We start from the raw sequence: 17,552 nt of genomic DNA, 5'->3' as shown, positions 1-17,552 counted from the left end.
TACCGACTGCGCCAAACGCCCTGTGCACAGGTCCCCACAGAGTCTCGCAGTTTCATAGTTCTCTTCTGCCGCAATTTTTCTTGGGGACTTTTGTGGAAATCGGCTGTTCTCCCAAGGTATTTTCCGTCCAACCAACCTCGTACTTTTGCCTTGTGGATTTCTGCATCGGTCTTGGAGACGAAACGTGTCACACCGCTCTAGGGAGGCACCCGAGACAGGTGAGGCACAAGTCTGTGGCTCTCAGAGAAGGATCCTGGGTCGGTTCTTTCGCCTGTTGTATTATCGCGATTACTTCCACACTGGGGCTCGGTCTTGTTCGGAGGCAAGCCGTGCTGTACAGCGACCACTCTGTCCTTCGTCGCGCGTCGAAGACGGAGACTGCAAGTCCGGTCTCTCACCTGGAAGCCGGCACAATTCGGTCTTTGTCGGGAGATATCGTTCTCTCGGGACGAAAGCCCCCCTTACATCTCCAGAGGCAGTTTCTGACAAAGAAGCCGCTGGCGATGGAAAAGACACTGCCGGGCTGCCTCTCCAGGTTCCCTTGTGTGGCGCCGCGCAATTGCGTTAGATGTGTTGACAGGAACTGCCGGGAGACAAACTGTAAGTGGAACCACAGACTCGCTCTGGCAAATGCTGCCATCTCGGACAGGCCACTGGCTTTGGTATTCCTTCTGAGACTAGGGACATCAGGAGGCGTATTCCCTTCTGAGTAACCTGCCAAGGCAGCACGGTGTCAGCTCCGCTGGGATCACGCACAAGAGGGATCTCTTTCCCCATAGTTCACGCGCCAGCTCTACACCGACTATACTAGGTGTGTGGTGGAAGTTCCCAGCAGTGACAGCCGGAGAGCCCAGCAGCAAAAATATCTAAAGGTGCACCCCCTCATGAGGGACTGGACCCTGCACGTTCAGGATGGTACGTGTTATGATCAGAAAAACACGAAATGAGACACCAACTCCCCAGTACGAGAGGTTGGGTTTCCTTTGCTCATTTTGTTCCACCCGGAGTAGGACCCTCCCACTGACTACACAGCTGGATGCCCCATACAACCCAAAATACCAGTGGAATGTATACAAAGAAGTAGGTGGGCTTCACTTCTGGGCGGGTAATCTGTTGTGTAGACTGACCATCTTGATCCGAAAATGAGTCTTTTCCAGCTGCCTCAGGGGGCTTTGACGCGGTCGCGCTCGATCGTCTGCCGAGGGTATATGACACCACGACGCCGAAAACAGCGCTGCGCGCCCCAAGAGCAAGTGTTGGGCGTCGAACTACCGACCCAATCAAACAACACTCAAAATCTCGATACGCTGAGCTGTCAGTTGGTTCAGGACATTTTTCCATGCATCTTAAGCCTCCGGTTTTTTCGTAGTTTTCTGCTTGACGACCAATTTCCAAAGCTTCGACAGGTTTCCCCTGGGGGCAAGACCTCTAGCGCTGAGTGTTTTTCCTGTGTTCTATCCGCCTGGCAAGGAAGGTATACAAACTCCAGAAACAAACCGGTGCTCTCCTCAGTCAGAGGATTCACGGGCGCTCTACTTGTTCTTCATGGGGGTTTTTGCAGTCTCCTCACGAAAGCTTTCTTTTCACTCTTGCGACCCCACTCTGATCTTGCCCTCAGAACGCGGTCGTGCGTTAACGCCCTGCGTCGGCTGAGGGTGAACCAATGTGAAAAGCCCATTGCGACCCGACCGAACAGCTTTCGCATTTGCCTTCGTCCCCCAGTAGTGAATATTAAAGTTTTTCGATGTTCTAGAGGCCGTCTCGGTGACTCAGCCAGCGCTGAGCAACTGTGTGTACGAGTTTTTAATCCAGGGCGACTCCTGTGAGCCTCGAAATGGGATGGCGTGACTTTTCAACCTATGCACTTTGTCTTGGTTATTTCCTTGGTCTCCTGAGCAAGTGATATGACTTGGTAAGGACTGCCGTCCACAGGTAACACACTCTTGCTGAGAATCGGGTGTGGGTTGCATGGAAATAGAATCTGCGGTGTTCCGCCCGAATCCCAACGCACTCTTGGAACGTGCATGATTACACGCATAGAACGTGTTTTTGCTTTGTTTCTTACGTTTTTTGCGCTAGTCCGGCCTTAGGGGAACCCATTCCTTCTATCAGAGGGAGCGCTGCCGTGAAGGACGTGCACATGACAAAGGCAGCAGTTTTCGGACCAGCCAGATGATCGGATGCATTGTGCGCGCTGAGCTTCAATAGAGGTCACAGTATATGCAGACTGACACCCGCACGCCAGTCGCGCTATCCGAGCTGAGCGGACTCTGTGCGCTGCAGAACCATCCATAAGCTAGGGAGGGAAGTGGTTCCTCCCAAGAGACCCGCACACTGGATATAAACAGGCACCTACAACAATGTCGATTGCCACCTCAACTACTCCTCGCCTCACGCCGCGGGCTCAGCTTTCCCGGACGGGGGGGACTGACGGGAAGCTTCACCTGCAGGAAGATAAGAGTCGTCGGGGCGCAAAAGGACAGAGCTCGTCATCCTCCACGCCGGGGCGTGGCTACGGACCTGTGCGGCAGGCGTCGCAGCCTGGTTCTGCGATTGTGGCCAGCCAGATGTTCAAGACGAAGCTGTGCATTGACAATCAGACGAAAGGGTGCAGTAGAGGAGCAGACTGTCCCTACGCGCACTCTGTTGACGAGATGAGAAGCCTGCCAGACCTCCGGAAGACAAAGATGTGTTCTCTCGTGCTTGCAGGAAAAGGCTGGTACGTCACCAGAAGTAGCTGTGCGTGTGACGATCTGCAAGAACATAAAAAAAAAAGTGGGAGTGGCTCTGGGGCACGAACATTTGCGTTCTTGAGTGGCTGTTTGCCCATAAACTGAGCTGTTGTCCAGACAGGGCGGCTGCGCGCAGTCTGCCGTAGGACTACAGCACTAAGCATCAGCGACTGCAGTCAGATGTGTGCGGTGAACTCCGGACGCTGCTTACACGTGGACTGCACGATGAAGTTGATGAGTACACTAAAGAGACCCCCGCTCGAGTGAGCTACTGGCCTGGCCGTCCTCCTCCGTTAGCGAGGCTTCTGTTTTCTCTCTTCAACTGCACGGGGGTGCATACGCGACCATCGGTACGGTTGTAGTGGAGTCGGCCTGTCTCTGGAGCCAGCTCTCCTGGTCAAAGAGTGCCGCAGTTTTCACGTAGAACGGCGTTTGTCTGAGCTTTCAAAACCGCATACGGCCCTGGCTGCGTATCTCGCATTTTTGTGCAGCAAGAATAAGGCGTGCCGGTTTGCACACTCGGAAGACGAGCTGCGATACACATGTAACTTTTCAGAATTCAAGACGCGGATCTGCAGGTTTGCCCAAGAACAAGGCGGCCGTGGCTGCCTCTATGGGCTGCGGTGCCCTTACGCACATTCCCCCTCCGAGCTTCGTCGGCTGGAGTCTCCAACTACCCCACCGACGGAGATCCTCTTCCAAGAGAAAAAGAATCAAGTCACGTTCTTAGCGAAGCCAAGCCTGAATCTTACTCCATCCCGTCACCCTGAGGCTCCTGGAGACACTACGCCCGTGAAAGACACGAAAAATCAGCTGCAAGGAAGGCACGGGTGCCGGCCGATCTCGCGCAGCAAGCGCCAGGACAGCAGCCCGTGGCCCTCGATTGCTGGCAGCGTCACGGAGCCTTCTCGAGTCATAAGTGAAAAAGCTTTGAATGAACACATAACCCTGTTCGGCAGGCAGGGGGATGCGTGCAGAGCGGGCAGCTTTGTGTCGCCGCGAAAACTTTGCTCCTTCGAAGAAGGGTCTCCACCGACGTTGGCGGAATCGGAAAGGACAATTTGCAGACTGCCGGGCCCGCTGCACAAAGTCCATCGTGCTGTAACCGGGCAGAAGATCGAAGAACAGGAACAATGCTTCTTCGGCTTGACAGGTAGGCGGGACGGGAGGAAACTGCCCACCTTACAATAGTTTAGACACGTTCCCTGTAAATAACTCCGGTTTACAGTTCCAACATTCTACATTCTCGGCTCTGAAAACACTGGAGCGGCAACGGCGGCCTGCAGCAGGTAAGATCCTTGTCGTTCTGCGTTCTGCCCTCCGGGAGAGGACATCCCTCTGTATCCTCATCACTCCGGCGTGACTGACAACCTTAAGCTTGCACCCTTGGTTCACCTGGGGAGTAGATGTGGTTAGACATTCCCTTGGCCGTAGTGCCTTCCGGCCGGTCGGACTTGGACTCTGCATGTGCGATGTGGTTAGACATTCCCTTGTCCGTAGTGCCTTCCGGCCGGTCGCACTTGGACTCTTCATGCTGCGTGAGAAGCAGGCAAACGTCCAGCGGCCACTGTCCGATGCTGTCTTCTCTCTGTTCAGGTATTAGCACGGGAACGGACGTCGATATGCTCCGAGAAGGCGCCGCAGCAGTGAACAGAGTTCCCGTCGGTCCTATTGCCAAGAACTCCGTGCTTCCGTCGCTGATGGGAGGCGAAGCCGTTCCGGTGCCTGTCAGCCCGTCCGGTGGTTCTTTAGCATCAGAGCGGTCGGGAAATTTTGTCCCACCCCTGATGGGGGAGGCCGGCCGGACGAGCTACGCCCGGACACTTGCGCCTAGAGAAAACCCCTGCGTGCTATCAGGCGCAAGCCACTCTACACACGACTCCTTGAGCGCGAAACACTCGTCCTGGAGAACCTCTTCGACTCATCTCAGCGGCTTTCATGAAGAATCTTTCTTCCCAGTCGCTGCTCCGCCTCCATCCGACCATCGAGCTTTAGCAGCCACAACTCTATTGTCAGCTCCACCAGGTTTTGAGCATGTCCGCGCAGAGACACCAGACACGCCCCGCGACCAGGAACATGAGCAACTTCTTCTTCACCTGCAACGACGCCTCCTGCTCCAGTGGGGTAAGGAGGAATGTAACAGTATCTGGCCGGGCAAGCTCTCTGCCGCAGAAGAAAACAGCAGCCCTTTGACCCCCCGCACGCAAGCAGTGATCCAGTCTCTGCTTCCAATAGATCTCTTGCTTGCGGATTCTGATACTCCACACTGCAATAACCCCGAAGAGAAAGAAACGGGCACTCTGCAAGGTGGAAAGGTTGACAGCATCCGAAAAGACGAACGCCATCTCCTAGGTGCCCGCTCGCTCTTCTCAGGTGCACTGGCCGAGATGCGAGCGCAGACAGAGCCGCACCACACCGAAACCGTCCGAGATCAATCCGTGTGGCCAGAGACTGTGCATCAGTGAAGTCTCCGCAGAGGTGCACCATCAGCGTTCTCATAACGTATTGGGCCTGGACCGCCAGTCTCCGCCACTGTACTTCCTCGGACGCAAGCCGCATCTACCAATTTGGCCGTTTATCGGGAACTATTAACCAAACAAGAACCCAGATACCAGGCATGCTTCCGGCCTGGCAGCGGCAGAAGGTACTCGAGGGTGGATACGCTCGACTTCACAGTCGACTGTGGTCTTGCGCGAAAACTGCGTTCTTCGGCATGCCGAGTCTCTGCGAAGCCTAGTCAGACTGTTGTTTACCAGCGAGAAGCCTTGAGAGTATTCTTGGCCGCCAGTTATCTTTGGAGCTTCTCTGGGTGCAGGGTCGGCTTCTCGATTGAGGGATTTTTTGGGTTTCCACCCAGTTGACATCAGGGCAGTCGCCTGGCGTTTCTGCCGGCCACCTGCCCGCCTCAGGTGCCGCCCGACTAAACACGCACCCGTTTCACTCCTGTGTTTTATTCTCTGCACAGTTCTTTTCCTTTCCTGTCCCCTTCCCAGGTTCAACAGGTTTTATCACTACTATCGTGTTGTGACCCGCCTACCCCTTCCAGCTGCCGGCTGGCGGAGTTCGATGTCCGTGGCCAACCCAAGAGATTCTTCGGGTCTCATGTCCTTCATGTTTTGTGTATACTTCGTTGGCAAACGATTCGATGATACGTGTATTCATAACAGGACTTGCAGCAACCCGACGTACCCCGGAGTCGGCAGAGACCCGCTTCCGGTGTCGACTCCGTGACCAAACAATAAAACAGGTTGTATATCTCGTGTCGGGGGAACTCGGTCAAATATCACCGCGTATGTTGCTCAGCAGGAGCGGTTCCTAAGTGGGCCCGCTGTGGCTCCTGCATCATTGCCCGGGGACATCCACGCTCAAACACGGCGTGATCGCCTTCAGGGATCACAAAACACCCGTCACACTGAACGACACTTGAACACACTACTGGCAGAAATCCTCACTCGCACCTTGGACTAGCGAACAGTTATGCGGGTTTTGCTTTGTTGGGGTGAGGCTTAACCGTGGATGCGCGCGCTTGGATGCCGCCACCGCCACAGCGCACCGCCCCAAGTGTCAAGGAGGCACTTTACGTCGGTAGATATTTGCAGGAAGTGCAGCAAAGGGCAAAATGACGGAAGTAGTGCCGCTGTGCATATCAGTACGCCACGCATCAGGCGAGCTTCGGCGAAGTTGCTCGTACCTCCCGTCTGAGGCAAAAGCGTGCAATACAGACATTAGGTACGCTACTTTTGCAGTAAGTTTTGCCGGTGCCCACCCATTCCCCCTATCCCACTGCTCGGTTTGCACATGTTACGGGTTTCTCAAGCACTCGCGGCAGCTCTTGTGTCTTATTCTGATTCCCTGTTTCGCTTCTGCTTCCGCAATCCGACACAAGTTACAACGTGAAGGTGACAGCCTCGGGTGACGTGCCACAGCAATTGCTACCCTCAAACTGGGCCGAAGACCCGGGGTCTTCACAACCGAACGCACTGCAGGAATCCAAGCGCGATGGACAAGCCGACGGCTCTCCAACGGTAAGCGAGAGAACAGACTGTAGTCACAACGGCCGCTTGCACAAAGGAATGAGCGCGCTCACGCAGCAGCCTACAACATGCAAACCGTCCGAAGTGCAGTGCCCAAGCTATCTTTTTGAGCTCTCCGGAGATCTCAGTGATCTCTTCGATACTGATGCAAGTTCACAACCAGCAGCTCGTACAATGCATTGACTGCCGTTCCTTCTGATTCTCAGGATCACAGCACTGAGAGCGGACACGCACAAGGTCGTGCAGCCCTGTGCCATAGCTCTGAATGCTCCTCCTTCAAAAGTCTCACATTCACAAACAAATGGGTATGCAGCTCGCCTTGAGCTGTGCCACCAACAACCCGCTGTGAAACTGAGGGTCCCGAATGGAGCCCCCATGCCCGCCAAACCTCCGGAGTTTCTTCGAGGCCCAATGTGTTCCCGGGAATAACCTGGGAGAAATGGCGACACCATTGTCTGGAATAAAACAAGAACTGGCCCCCAATTTCAGCACTGACCCTGTCCCGGGAGAAACCACTCGCCAATATCAGATGGGCTAAGCTGAACGTGCCACGCTCAGCGAATGGCGACGCGCCCGTCATGACCACGGAGTGGTCACCGTCACCCGCTGCTCGAAGTGCTGCGAGCAGACCCGAAGTAAGAAGGGGCGCATCAGTACAGCCTCTTAAAAAGCCAACCCCCGGCCGCCGCCTGTCATGCGTGTAACTCTACTTGTCTACATTATTGGTGATCGAACACCACTGCCCCTTCAATTGCGTGCTTGGTTTCGTTCCCTAGAAAACTTCGGACACTACTCTGTACAGGCGAATAGGTAATTCGGCTGCCGGCACGCGCCTGTCGGCTGTCTCCTTCCACCCCACCTAGACAAGGAAATCCAGATCGCAAATCTCCTACTTTGCCTGCCCTTGGAGGAGAGCCCACTGTTCCCTTAACAGTGACATGGGAAAAAAAAGAAAAAAAAACGCCGAATTCCTTCTGTCATTTCGCCACCACGACATCCTGAGATGCCGGTCGCCGGTGTTCCCCTGAGCTTCCTGCGCCCCCGATCTTCCCACGGGCAAAATGTCTGTCGACCTCCTTGCTATACGTCTCTTGTTCTCGCTGCACATCCTCCAGAGATCTGCCCTTGCCCTCGGGCACCGCCACGACGATAAACAGCAGTGAAAAAACGCTTGTAAACCACAAAATGCCGAAGGTGCCTGCAGTAGCCAAACCGCATCACAAGAAATTGCTATGGGAACATGACAGACGAGAGTTCGCAATGGTTTTCTCAAGCTCCTAGCAAAATCAAAAGAATCCAGAAAAACAACCGGTTCAGCACATGACCGTGCTCTCACCGGAGGCACAAACCAAAAGGGAGAGGATACCTTATCAGCAATTCACGGCCACGACCTCACACTGAACACACACGGCCACTTTGGCCACCAGTAGCTCTGTTCTCTCGTGCCCCTGGCGACCATCTGGCGGTTCCGGAAATAACGGTCACAGCTCTTGAGAGAGCATTCCTAAGAAAGAAACTCACATCTACGATGACACCTACATCGCTACACTCTGACTGCCACCGACAACGGCGGCGAATGCATTCTTACACAAACTGCAAAGGGTTTCCACAGAACTAAATTGCTTGCTTCGTCACTCCCTCCAGGCAGTAACGTCTCAAAACAAGTCTGGGTTGACTGAGCTGACCTGCCGGAGTGGCGACTCCAAAAAGAGGCTCCAGACTACTTTGCAAGATAAAAACCAAAAGTGAGAAGGTCATCGTCGTGAACCCGATGCCTAGGCCCCGTACGCAGGTGGGAAGAATCTGAAAAGACGTGCAGATAGAGAATCTCACCCTTTACGCCAAACAGACCTGTGCCGTCCAGTGCCAGGGTTGCATTCACTTCGGACAGATAGTTCTACCACTGCTCTCCTGCAAAATCGTTACGAAGTTTTCTGAAGATGCGGAAGTTCATCGGACTACTAATGTGAAAATGAAAACTGACAAAAAGGTGAGGAGTCACCTAGACACTCCTCAACGGGAACAACCACAATGCAGTAGACCCCCTTCGACCACTCCGGCCTTTTCGAACTACCTGAACCGCCTAGCATAACGCCCATCTTGTTTACACTTGGTAGACACTTCGCCACAGCTAACTGTACAAATCTCACATAGCTTTCCAGACACTGACTCCCATGTGGCCACTTTCAGGATTCTTAGCCACCACCGGTGCACGCGGGTTCAGTAACCCAGGAGTACGAGACTTTGAACTACTACGATGGTGTCAATCTATAAACTCAAGCGAATCCTTCGATGGATGCAGGAACAGAAATGCCAACCACCGCCGTACTTACCCTAACACGATACGGAATTCATACATATATATACATGTGAGTATAAATACATGAGCAGACGTACATATATGGGCACGTACATCCGAAAACTGACCTCGCTAGACACGACTAGCATTAGACAAGCCCAGCCGATACTCCAAAAGAAGATGTATCCTAAGATAGACCCGAGGATGAGGTACGACGGAGTTGCCAGGTTCGAAAGACCCCCTGTCGTGTCATCGGGAAGGCACATGCCGCTCAACTTGCCTCTGGTCGCTTGTAACCATGCAAAAGAGATCTAAAAAAAGAAATCCGGGGAGAAATCGAGACAATTGCTCTGATAGTCCGACTGCGAAAACGCGTTGTCCTTAGTCCGGAGAAAACAACATCCGGAATGCCGACGACAGGGACATGACACAAGGAACTTCACCACACAATCTGGGTACGGAATGACAGTATTCGTAACGAGTATAGGAAGTGTACTACCTGCCTATACCAGGGGGATATGCCGATGCAGTGCAAGGCACCAGTATCCACCGTGAAGTTAAAACATATTGTGCGTATAGCCTTTTAGAAGGGTGCCGTATACCGCTAGATAGGATATGGAGAGAAAAAGAAGAGAGACTTTCTCTCTCCCACTTCCCCCTGTTAGGATGCTGTCTCCTTGTTCGAACAGTACAAGGTACTAGTTGGATGTTCGCTAGGGAGAAAGAAAGCACGTCTCCCGAGAAAGGACGTACGTAGCAAACAGCACAGAGAGGTTCTCCAAGACGACAACAGAGTTGCATCTCAAGAACTAAAGAACAGCTCCCACATGTATTTCAGAACTCTTACTACCTCTTCGAGATGCCGCAACTGTCACTCCTTTCTACATGGCTGCTTTCGACAGATATCTACGGCCGCTGAAATGAGAAATACTTGTGTGAAAGTAAGGGACTCATATCCGGAAGAGCCCGTGCTTTGAGGTGACTCTGTCTCTCACACGCAAAGAGATTCACACCCTTAGATACTGACCTACAGCAACTAAGGCATACATATGCTATAAGTATCGAAATCGTTAAAAAGCAACACGAAAGAGCACGAAGTGAAAGTCAGCTCCATCACTCACCGAAGAAAAGAGATGAGACAAGCAGCTGCCGGTTACACCAAGAATGAGGAGAGGCCGCCTCCCCCAGGAGTCGGCGAGAGCGACGCATGCCACTACGCCCAGCATCTGAGAGATCAAACAAGGGAAAAAAAGCATTAGTAATATGTCTTTGCCGCCATTCGTAAAGCTCTCTAGGAGAAACACGGACAAAACTAGCGACCCAAAGAACTTCAGACTCTAGAGCAGGGCTGCGTTTGATGCCGGCCACTAGCTATTTGTCCGAACACCCCTTATCCATGTAAGGATCACTGCCATCCTACAGACCGACTTCGTGGTGTAGAAACAGGTACTCTCTCTGTACAGCTGCCGTCCCTCGAGATGAGACTAGCAGATGACAACGAAGAAAGACGAGGAAGAAAAAAGAAGACGCGGAAAAACAAGGTCAAGCCCCGACTCACCTTAGCAACGCCAACAGCCAGGTCAGGCGCCCGGGTGTCACAGATTCCTCCAAACTGAAAGATGTCAACGACGAAATACTGCACTGTATTCGCTCCTGTAGCGACGTGCGCGAAGGCACATGCGACAGCAAGAGCTAAGACCCTCCTGTGGCTTGACAGTCCAGATCGGATCTGAAGAGCGGAAACACAGACATCCAAATCGGTAAGCAAACGGAAGCAGGATCGAATGACCGTACGACAACGTGACTGACTGGACTGAGGGAACTGAATTTTCCCTACACGAGTCTAAAGACAGAGACACATGAAAACACCTTGACGTACTCAGGAGCGGATCCTATACTGGGACAAGAAGACGCGGCACCGAAAGAGACTCACATACTACTGTAGCAGTCCACGGTGTACGTTCATACACTCATCAAAATAAACGACCAGGGGAGGAGCCTCGGCAATTCAGCATGTTCCGCAGAGCGGAGCTGTGCCCAGACCAACACTTAGGCAGAGCGCCTAGTAATCACAGCTCGGCTCTGCGAAACGTGCTAAATTGCCAAGGCTCCTCCCCTGGTCGTTCATTTTAATGAGTGTATGTACGTACACCGTGGACTGCTACAGCCGTAGCACTCACAAGAACGTCCCGGAGCAAACAGATAGATACACACGATGCACCTCTACGTGTCTGCTCCCCTCAGGGCGACAGTATTAGCACTGTCGCTGTCTCCCGACAAGAAGACGACACAGCGAGCAGGAACTAGGAGGAAAGAAAGCTATCAAGGTTCTTCGCATCTCTGAGTACTACACACCCTCCGCTGAAATATACAGGAGAGCAGAAGTACAAAAAGCGCGGGAGCGGATGAGTGAGATATAAACTGAGTACGGAAGACCCACTTAATGCCGATCTACAATGACACCGCGTAAGGTCCTCGTAGAAAGACATGCTTTGGGTCTGGCGATCCCATGAACCTTCATCCCCTTGATACATCACGTCGAAACAAGGCACGTAAAACTACTGACTGTCAGATGAAGTAGCGACGATCGCCTTCCTTGGGTAGTAGAGATCAGTGAACTGATTATTCTCACTACAAAGGCATTAGGGAAGAAAAGGTCATCCACACAATACAAACAACGGAAACAACCGGGGTACTGCATACAAAGAGCCCCGACACAGAGGTGAGTCACATTGTCCTCTATTGATACCTGATGAAGGAACTGTGCAATGCCTGGCGGAGCCTGGTGAGCCGTTTGCTGTTGGAGAGAAAGAACATGAGCTTCTGCGTCCGCTCGTTTCGTCCCCAATCGCCGGAGAGACGCCTCGGCATTACGTAGCATTCCCCGTTGGACTAACCATCGAGGGCTCTCGGGCAGAAAGAGCAGCAAACATGCCAACTGCAGGTGACAAAGGCATCGAAAGACAGGAACCCTCACGATGAAAGAATGCGTAAGAGGGAGGAGGGTGGATCTTCAGTCTAAGGAAACTCATGCTGACTGAACGAATGCTACTAAAGAACAGAGGTGTTCGATCGAGCGAGCATGGAGCAGAGTCAGCCCACGGATGCGCGGAATACAGCGAAGCTTCTACACGAGTACACGGTTTGTCGGTGAAGAATCACACAGAGAAGGATACAAAGAAAGCACCAGAGGGTCCACCAAAGCTCCGAGTAGACGGTTCTTAAGAAACGCCTAAAGAATCCGTTAGAAAAGAGAAGACGGTACAATCTGCTGTACTACTGGGCAATGGAGAAAAAGACTGGCAAATGCAAACGAGAAACGAGGACGTGGCAATCATAAAGCAAGAAGACACTGAAATACGAGACGGGTGGTAAGAAGGGACACGCGCCTACAGACACAATTAAAAGAGAAAGGGTTGGTCTGGACACACAGTGGTAAGAACTGCATGTAGTAAAACATGACAGGAGACAGTTAATACAACCATTACCTGCAGGAGCCCTAAGCATGCGATGACCCCTGTAAGAGGTCGCCACTGCTCTGCACCCACCCCCCACGCAGCCGCATATGCAGCGAGGCATCCTGAGTTGACACAAACGAGAGAAATACCTGTATGGCAAAGCTGTGTTATCTATAACGTACAGATCAGAGCTGTAGTGTCTGAGTCTCCTCTTCTTACAGCCACGTTGATGTGTTTTTCACTGTTGAATCTCAGCAGCATTCACACAAAAGAAGCGGGCCCACTCGGAGAAGGACGTTGTCTATCTGCTGCAAGGTAAGAAGCCGCAAGTTACCAGCTCACCTACGCCAACGATGGGTAAACATAACGCACACATTCACCCATAGACTTCGTAATGTTTGCATTCTTCGGATACTATGCAACACCATGCCCTACAATGATACATCAACCTCCGAGACTCTTGACGCTTCAAACTGATGTGACCCTGCATATACAGCAAGCCGGGGAGAGCGACACTCTGTTCAGGGCGAGGAAAAAGAGGCGCCCCCCGTGGGGTTGACCTGCTCAAACACGATCCTGGGGTGCACAGTCACATAAGCCTATATTAAGAGCGAAGTACAACAAGATCCATTCTTTTGGGGAGCTTCAGCTGCGTCCCGAAGTGCATGGTGACGGTACGTGACGGCACACCGTAGTACGGGCAGGCTTCTACGAGGAGACAAGAACCAAACTGCCAAGAGTGATACCTCCAGTCACTAATAGCATCGCAAGGTGTGTCAGGGCGCTTAGTTAGGCGGAGATACATTCACTTCTACAGTCGAATCCAGTCTGGTCCACTGCAGGCGAACAGACCGTCTCTACGATGGTAGCCGGTCACAAGGCACGGTCGAGATTTGACCTAGACTGACAAGGAACGTACCGATGACCTGTAGAATCTCTTGAGACGCTACTAAAGCACCTCGAATGGACTCAGGAGTAATTTCACTTATATAGGCTGCGAACACAACGAAGCCGATTCCTGCACCGAGGCCGAGGAGGAATCTTCCCACTAAGAGCATCTACAAAATGAACCCCCACACAATCAGACCCAAGGCGTTATATGCATGCGAAAACGTACACACTTACTGATTAGCGATGAGAAAAGACTAAAGCTAGACGGAAACCTGAGGTCCGGGGAACGTGACATGATACACTGGTTGATAGATCCCCTGATGTGCGTGCATAGCTAAGTGAAGCGACGCGCCACATTTTGTTCAGTGATTTCACCCGACTAGAGTGTCCACTCTTCCAGTGATTAAAAACCCGTGAACAAAGATATTTGCTTCCTCCTAGAGCTGCGTGTGAAGGTAGGTAGAATCATCGAACAGAAAACTGAGGGGCAAATAAAGTTCTCGAGCGGATTTCGTAGTGCCCACCGCGGCGCCCACAGCCAAGGAGGCTTCATCACACATTGTCGTGGGGAAATCTGCGCTTAGTGTGTGCGACCGGTTCGAAGATGCCCTGAATGACTGGGCCAGAACAGCATGCACTTGTTTTTCGGTAATCCTCAGACCAGAGGAGCTCTATCAGAGTACCGCCAACCAGCGAGAACAACTCACGAGTCCGTACGTGAAGGCCGGGAATGACCGGGGCGTACTGTGGGAGTGTGAAACACGCCAAAGCAAAAAACGGGAGAAAGGAGCACAAGGGAGGGCTGTCTGAGACCAGTGTCCCGAATGCCCCATGTATAGCATAGCCATGTAGGCTACACAAAACCCACTCCTGCCTTTCCTTCATGCTGCAAGAGAACTCACCGCGAAGATTTCTCCAAGAGAAATGAGAAGCCCGGCGGAAAAAACCAGCATGTCGCTGAAGACCAAGGCTGCCCGCCGTCCAAAGGCATCTGCTAGCAACCCTCCGGTTACTCCTCCAAGCTGTGAAAGTCGTCGCCCCACAAGACAGAGGAGGAAAAGGCTAGTATGTCCACGGAACGCAGGGGTTATACCGACCAAAACGAAACATGGTCGACAACAAGCGCTGCTGAGGTACTAGCCTCGACGAATCACTGCGACCAAGGGACAACAAACTCGCCGCCAATCCTCCAGCGGATGTGCGCGGAGATCTATCACCTTAAGCGCCTCGAGAGACAGAAGATTTCCTTGAAAGAGCCACATTTTGAGTGGCTACGCGTGAGGGACTGGATAGGGGGGCACGCGCCTGACACATATAAACCCCCACAAGCACGTCACTCAGTGTTAGGTCTCGACCATTCATACAACTGACGGGACGTACAATATGTGCTATATGACCATGCACCCTATCTTGTACTGTGAGAGAAGAGCTGATATAACGAAACCCCCACGTGTATATACAGAACTCGATCCTGACATGGATGCGAATCGAGCTTCCTGGGAAGCGTTCACCACAGACGCCTCCGCTCATGCGCGTAGGAAGGAACCCATTTGGAGCCGGTGTGTTGGACAACGTGAAAACAAAGCTTCCGCCACCTCTGAGACAGGGGCGAGCTACATGTATATATGTGTCACATAAAGATCTCCATGTATTCTCAAGAAACACCGAAACACCCAAGAGAACAGATATAATGAGGGATATAATGAATCTGCATTCACCCACTAGCCGAGTTGGCTTACCGCAGCGCCCGGAGATATAAGAGCAATGAACATACTCTTTTCGGGACAGGTGAAGGTTGAGCCACAGAGCTGAAAGGCTGTCTGTACAGGATTGAGGACTACCGCTACACAACCCAAATCGTAACCCACGATAAATCCCGTAAGGGAGGCTGTGAATGCAGCAACGAAAAACTTCAAGCCAAGTGGCTGAATGACTTGAGATTTATTGTTATTGTGAACGACCGGCGTGTTCCCCGAGCCTGCCTGTCTCCCTTCTCCGTTTGACACTTGGTCCGGGAGCCCTGCAGGATGCGCCTTAAGCACCCGGTCTTCATGGTGTCCAAAGACATCTGGAAGAGCCGTATCGAGCGTCGTAGATACTGTCGATGGCGACGGAGATATAGTGGGACATTGGAGCTTGGGCGGCTCGGACCGACAAGAAGACTCAGGAGAGACAGCCCTTTCCATTGTGTGGGAAATCAAAAAAGGGAAAAACTGAGAAGCTGTCCTCGTGACCGGCCGGGAACGACAACAAAAAAACAACGAACGAGTCTCTCGGTTTTTAGCAGAGGACAGAATCCAAACAAGTGAGCTCAATTTTGAATGGCTGACACAGGAGAAGCGCCGAGCAACTCAGCCCAAGCAACGGTGGCCCATGCAAGTAAAGTTGCAGCAACCGGCGAAAAATGTCTGGAAGAAAGTCGATTGGGGAGTACAGTGGGTCCCTCCCAGGAATAAAGAAACACAGTAAAGCGAAGGATCTACTAAGAGTAGGAAACTATGCTGAATGATAAGGACAAAGTAGTACCTCCACATTGGAGCCAATAGTAATCCTCTGAAAATGTTGACCGGGAAATGTGGGAACAGCCTTTTAGACGAGTGAACACCGTGGGTGAGGAAATGTGTCGCAAACACTTCTCTTCGCGCGAGCCAGAAGTGTCCGGGCATACAGTCGGCGAAGAGAAGGCGGAGATACACAGGAACTCTTTCCTTCGGTCATGTGGCGAAGCAGCGGTCACCGGAAACGAGCGACAAACCGCGAACCAGCCACGAAGATTAGGCGGCTATCTATGTTTCCAGAAGACGGATCCGCAGTTGAGAAGAAAGCCCTGGTCTGTCAGCAGACGGAGAGGTTGACTTGCCTTGGCAGCAGCTCCTGCCTGTACCTGTATGGCCTGGCAAGACAAATCTCGGAGCGTAGCCGATTGTGGAGGAAGTTCACAAGGTCCACATGTGTCAATGCAGAGGAACTAAGAAAGGAGGGGAACGCGGAAATGTGAGAAGCAGTGAGCCTCGTGAGGGAGGGTGTTTCTGGAAAAGAGTCGAACTGTTCCTTCCTCGCGTTGACGCCGGCGAGACACTCTATTCCATGAAGAAAGGAGAGGACGCGAAGACGAGGAACCAAGAGGAGGCAGCTAACGAAAATAGATTCCCAGTATCCGGACTACTCCGACAGTTCTGGACGGAGCATGTCCAGAAAGTCACCTATTTCAAAGAAAGGAGAAACTGAAGAACTTCCGGAAATCCTCCGTGTCTCGGACCCTGGGGCGACCGAACCGGGACGCCGAGTCACTACCAAGCCAAGTAGAAAGAAGAATGCTGCACGTGGGCAGGTGGCAGAGGCGAACATGCGAAACAGAAACGGAGAGTGGCCACGCTACAACTAACGCGGCGCTGAACGCCGGGAGTGCTGCCAAGTTCAGATGCCTGTGGATCACCGGCAACAAGATGCAACTCGAACGCAAAGGTCAGCGGCGAAAGCGATCAAGATGCATAAGGAGGACAAGATAAAAACAGATTAACGAGGGCCGACTCTGTCGCGGCAGCTGTCCCCATGGCAGAATGATCCATGGCTGGTCTGTTTGTACGCAGGTGGCGAAGCGAACTGCTGGAGATCAGCCTCGGGAGAGTTTCTACCATGCTACAAAGGAGACTGGACTTATGTCAACCTCCCCCCCGTTAAAAAGCGTCGGCTTCCTCGGAAGTAAAGGAAGGTGAAACAGCAGCAGCTTGCAAAGAATTTCTGCAGTTACGAAGCACAGGGAGGACGCTGCTCCCCGGCATCAGCCGAGGGCAGTACTGTAACTCCCATGCCACTCCGCGAAGACCTACGCTGAGAAGCACTCGGCTTGTGCGCGGAGAATCGATGCATCTAACTCATCAGTGTTATTTGCTGCGGGCAGCTCTTGTCGGGCCGAACGATTCCATGTAGTATACGGCAGAGCTTTAGAGCAGTGCCGTAGACCATGAAAGTGAGGCTGAAGATCCAGAGAGCGCCGCCAGTGACAGCCCCCATGCAGACGCGGTGCTCCGGCTCACGTTTCTGCTCCGCTGCCGTTTGAATCCCCAGAGTGACTGCCGCTGACACCTGGTGTAACGTCCGGTGCTCCAACAAGAACTGAGAAACATAGTTCTGTTCT

General features: G+C 52.5%; 2 protein-coding genes across 2 annotated transcripts; one reads left to right on the top strand and one right to left on the bottom strand.

Moving 5' to 3' along the window:
- The first annotated feature begins 1,300 nt into the window (after positions 1-1,300).
- CSUI_002890 (zinc finger (ccch type) motif-containing protein) lies at positions 1,301-6,104 on the top strand. Its single transcript, XM_068063089.1, has 4 exons — positions 1,301-1,912; positions 2,284-2,719; positions 3,224-3,885; positions 4,329-6,104. Exons 2-4 carry the CDS (start codon positions 2,361-2,363, stop codon positions 5,195-5,197), a joined length of 1,890 nt encoding a protein of 629 aa, XP_067924936.1. The 5' UTR covers positions 1,301-1,912; positions 2,284-2,360; the 3' UTR covers positions 5,198-6,104.
- Positions 6,105-7,743: 1,639 nt separating this feature from the next.
- Positions 7,744-17,326, bottom strand: CSUI_002889 (sugar transporter st1; the record flags this gene model as incomplete). The annotated part of the gene is made up of 10 exons (XM_068063088.1): positions 15,154-17,326; positions 14,317-14,436; positions 13,443-13,581; positions 12,554-12,645; positions 11,815-12,003; positions 10,624-10,794; positions 10,187-10,291; positions 9,194-9,376; positions 8,452-8,569; positions 7,744-7,964 (listed from the first exon to the last, which is right to left on the bottom strand). Exons 1-10 carry the CDS (start codon positions 15,598-15,600, stop codon positions 7,744-7,746), a joined length of 1,785 nt encoding a protein of 594 aa, XP_067924935.1. The 5' UTR covers positions 15,601-17,326.
- Between the last annotated feature and the right edge of the window lie 226 nt (positions 17,327-17,552).

The sequence above is a fragment of the Cystoisospora suis genome (genome assembly GCF_002600585.1).
Source record: "Cystoisospora suis strain Wien I chromosome Unknown contig_1229, whole genome shotgun sequence".
NCBI classification, from domain to species: Eukaryota; Apicomplexa; class Conoidasida; order Eucoccidiorida; family Sarcocystidae; genus Cystoisospora; species Cystoisospora suis.
Note: the sequence above shows the minus strand (reverse complement) of the source record. Positions and strands in the feature narration are given on the sequence as shown.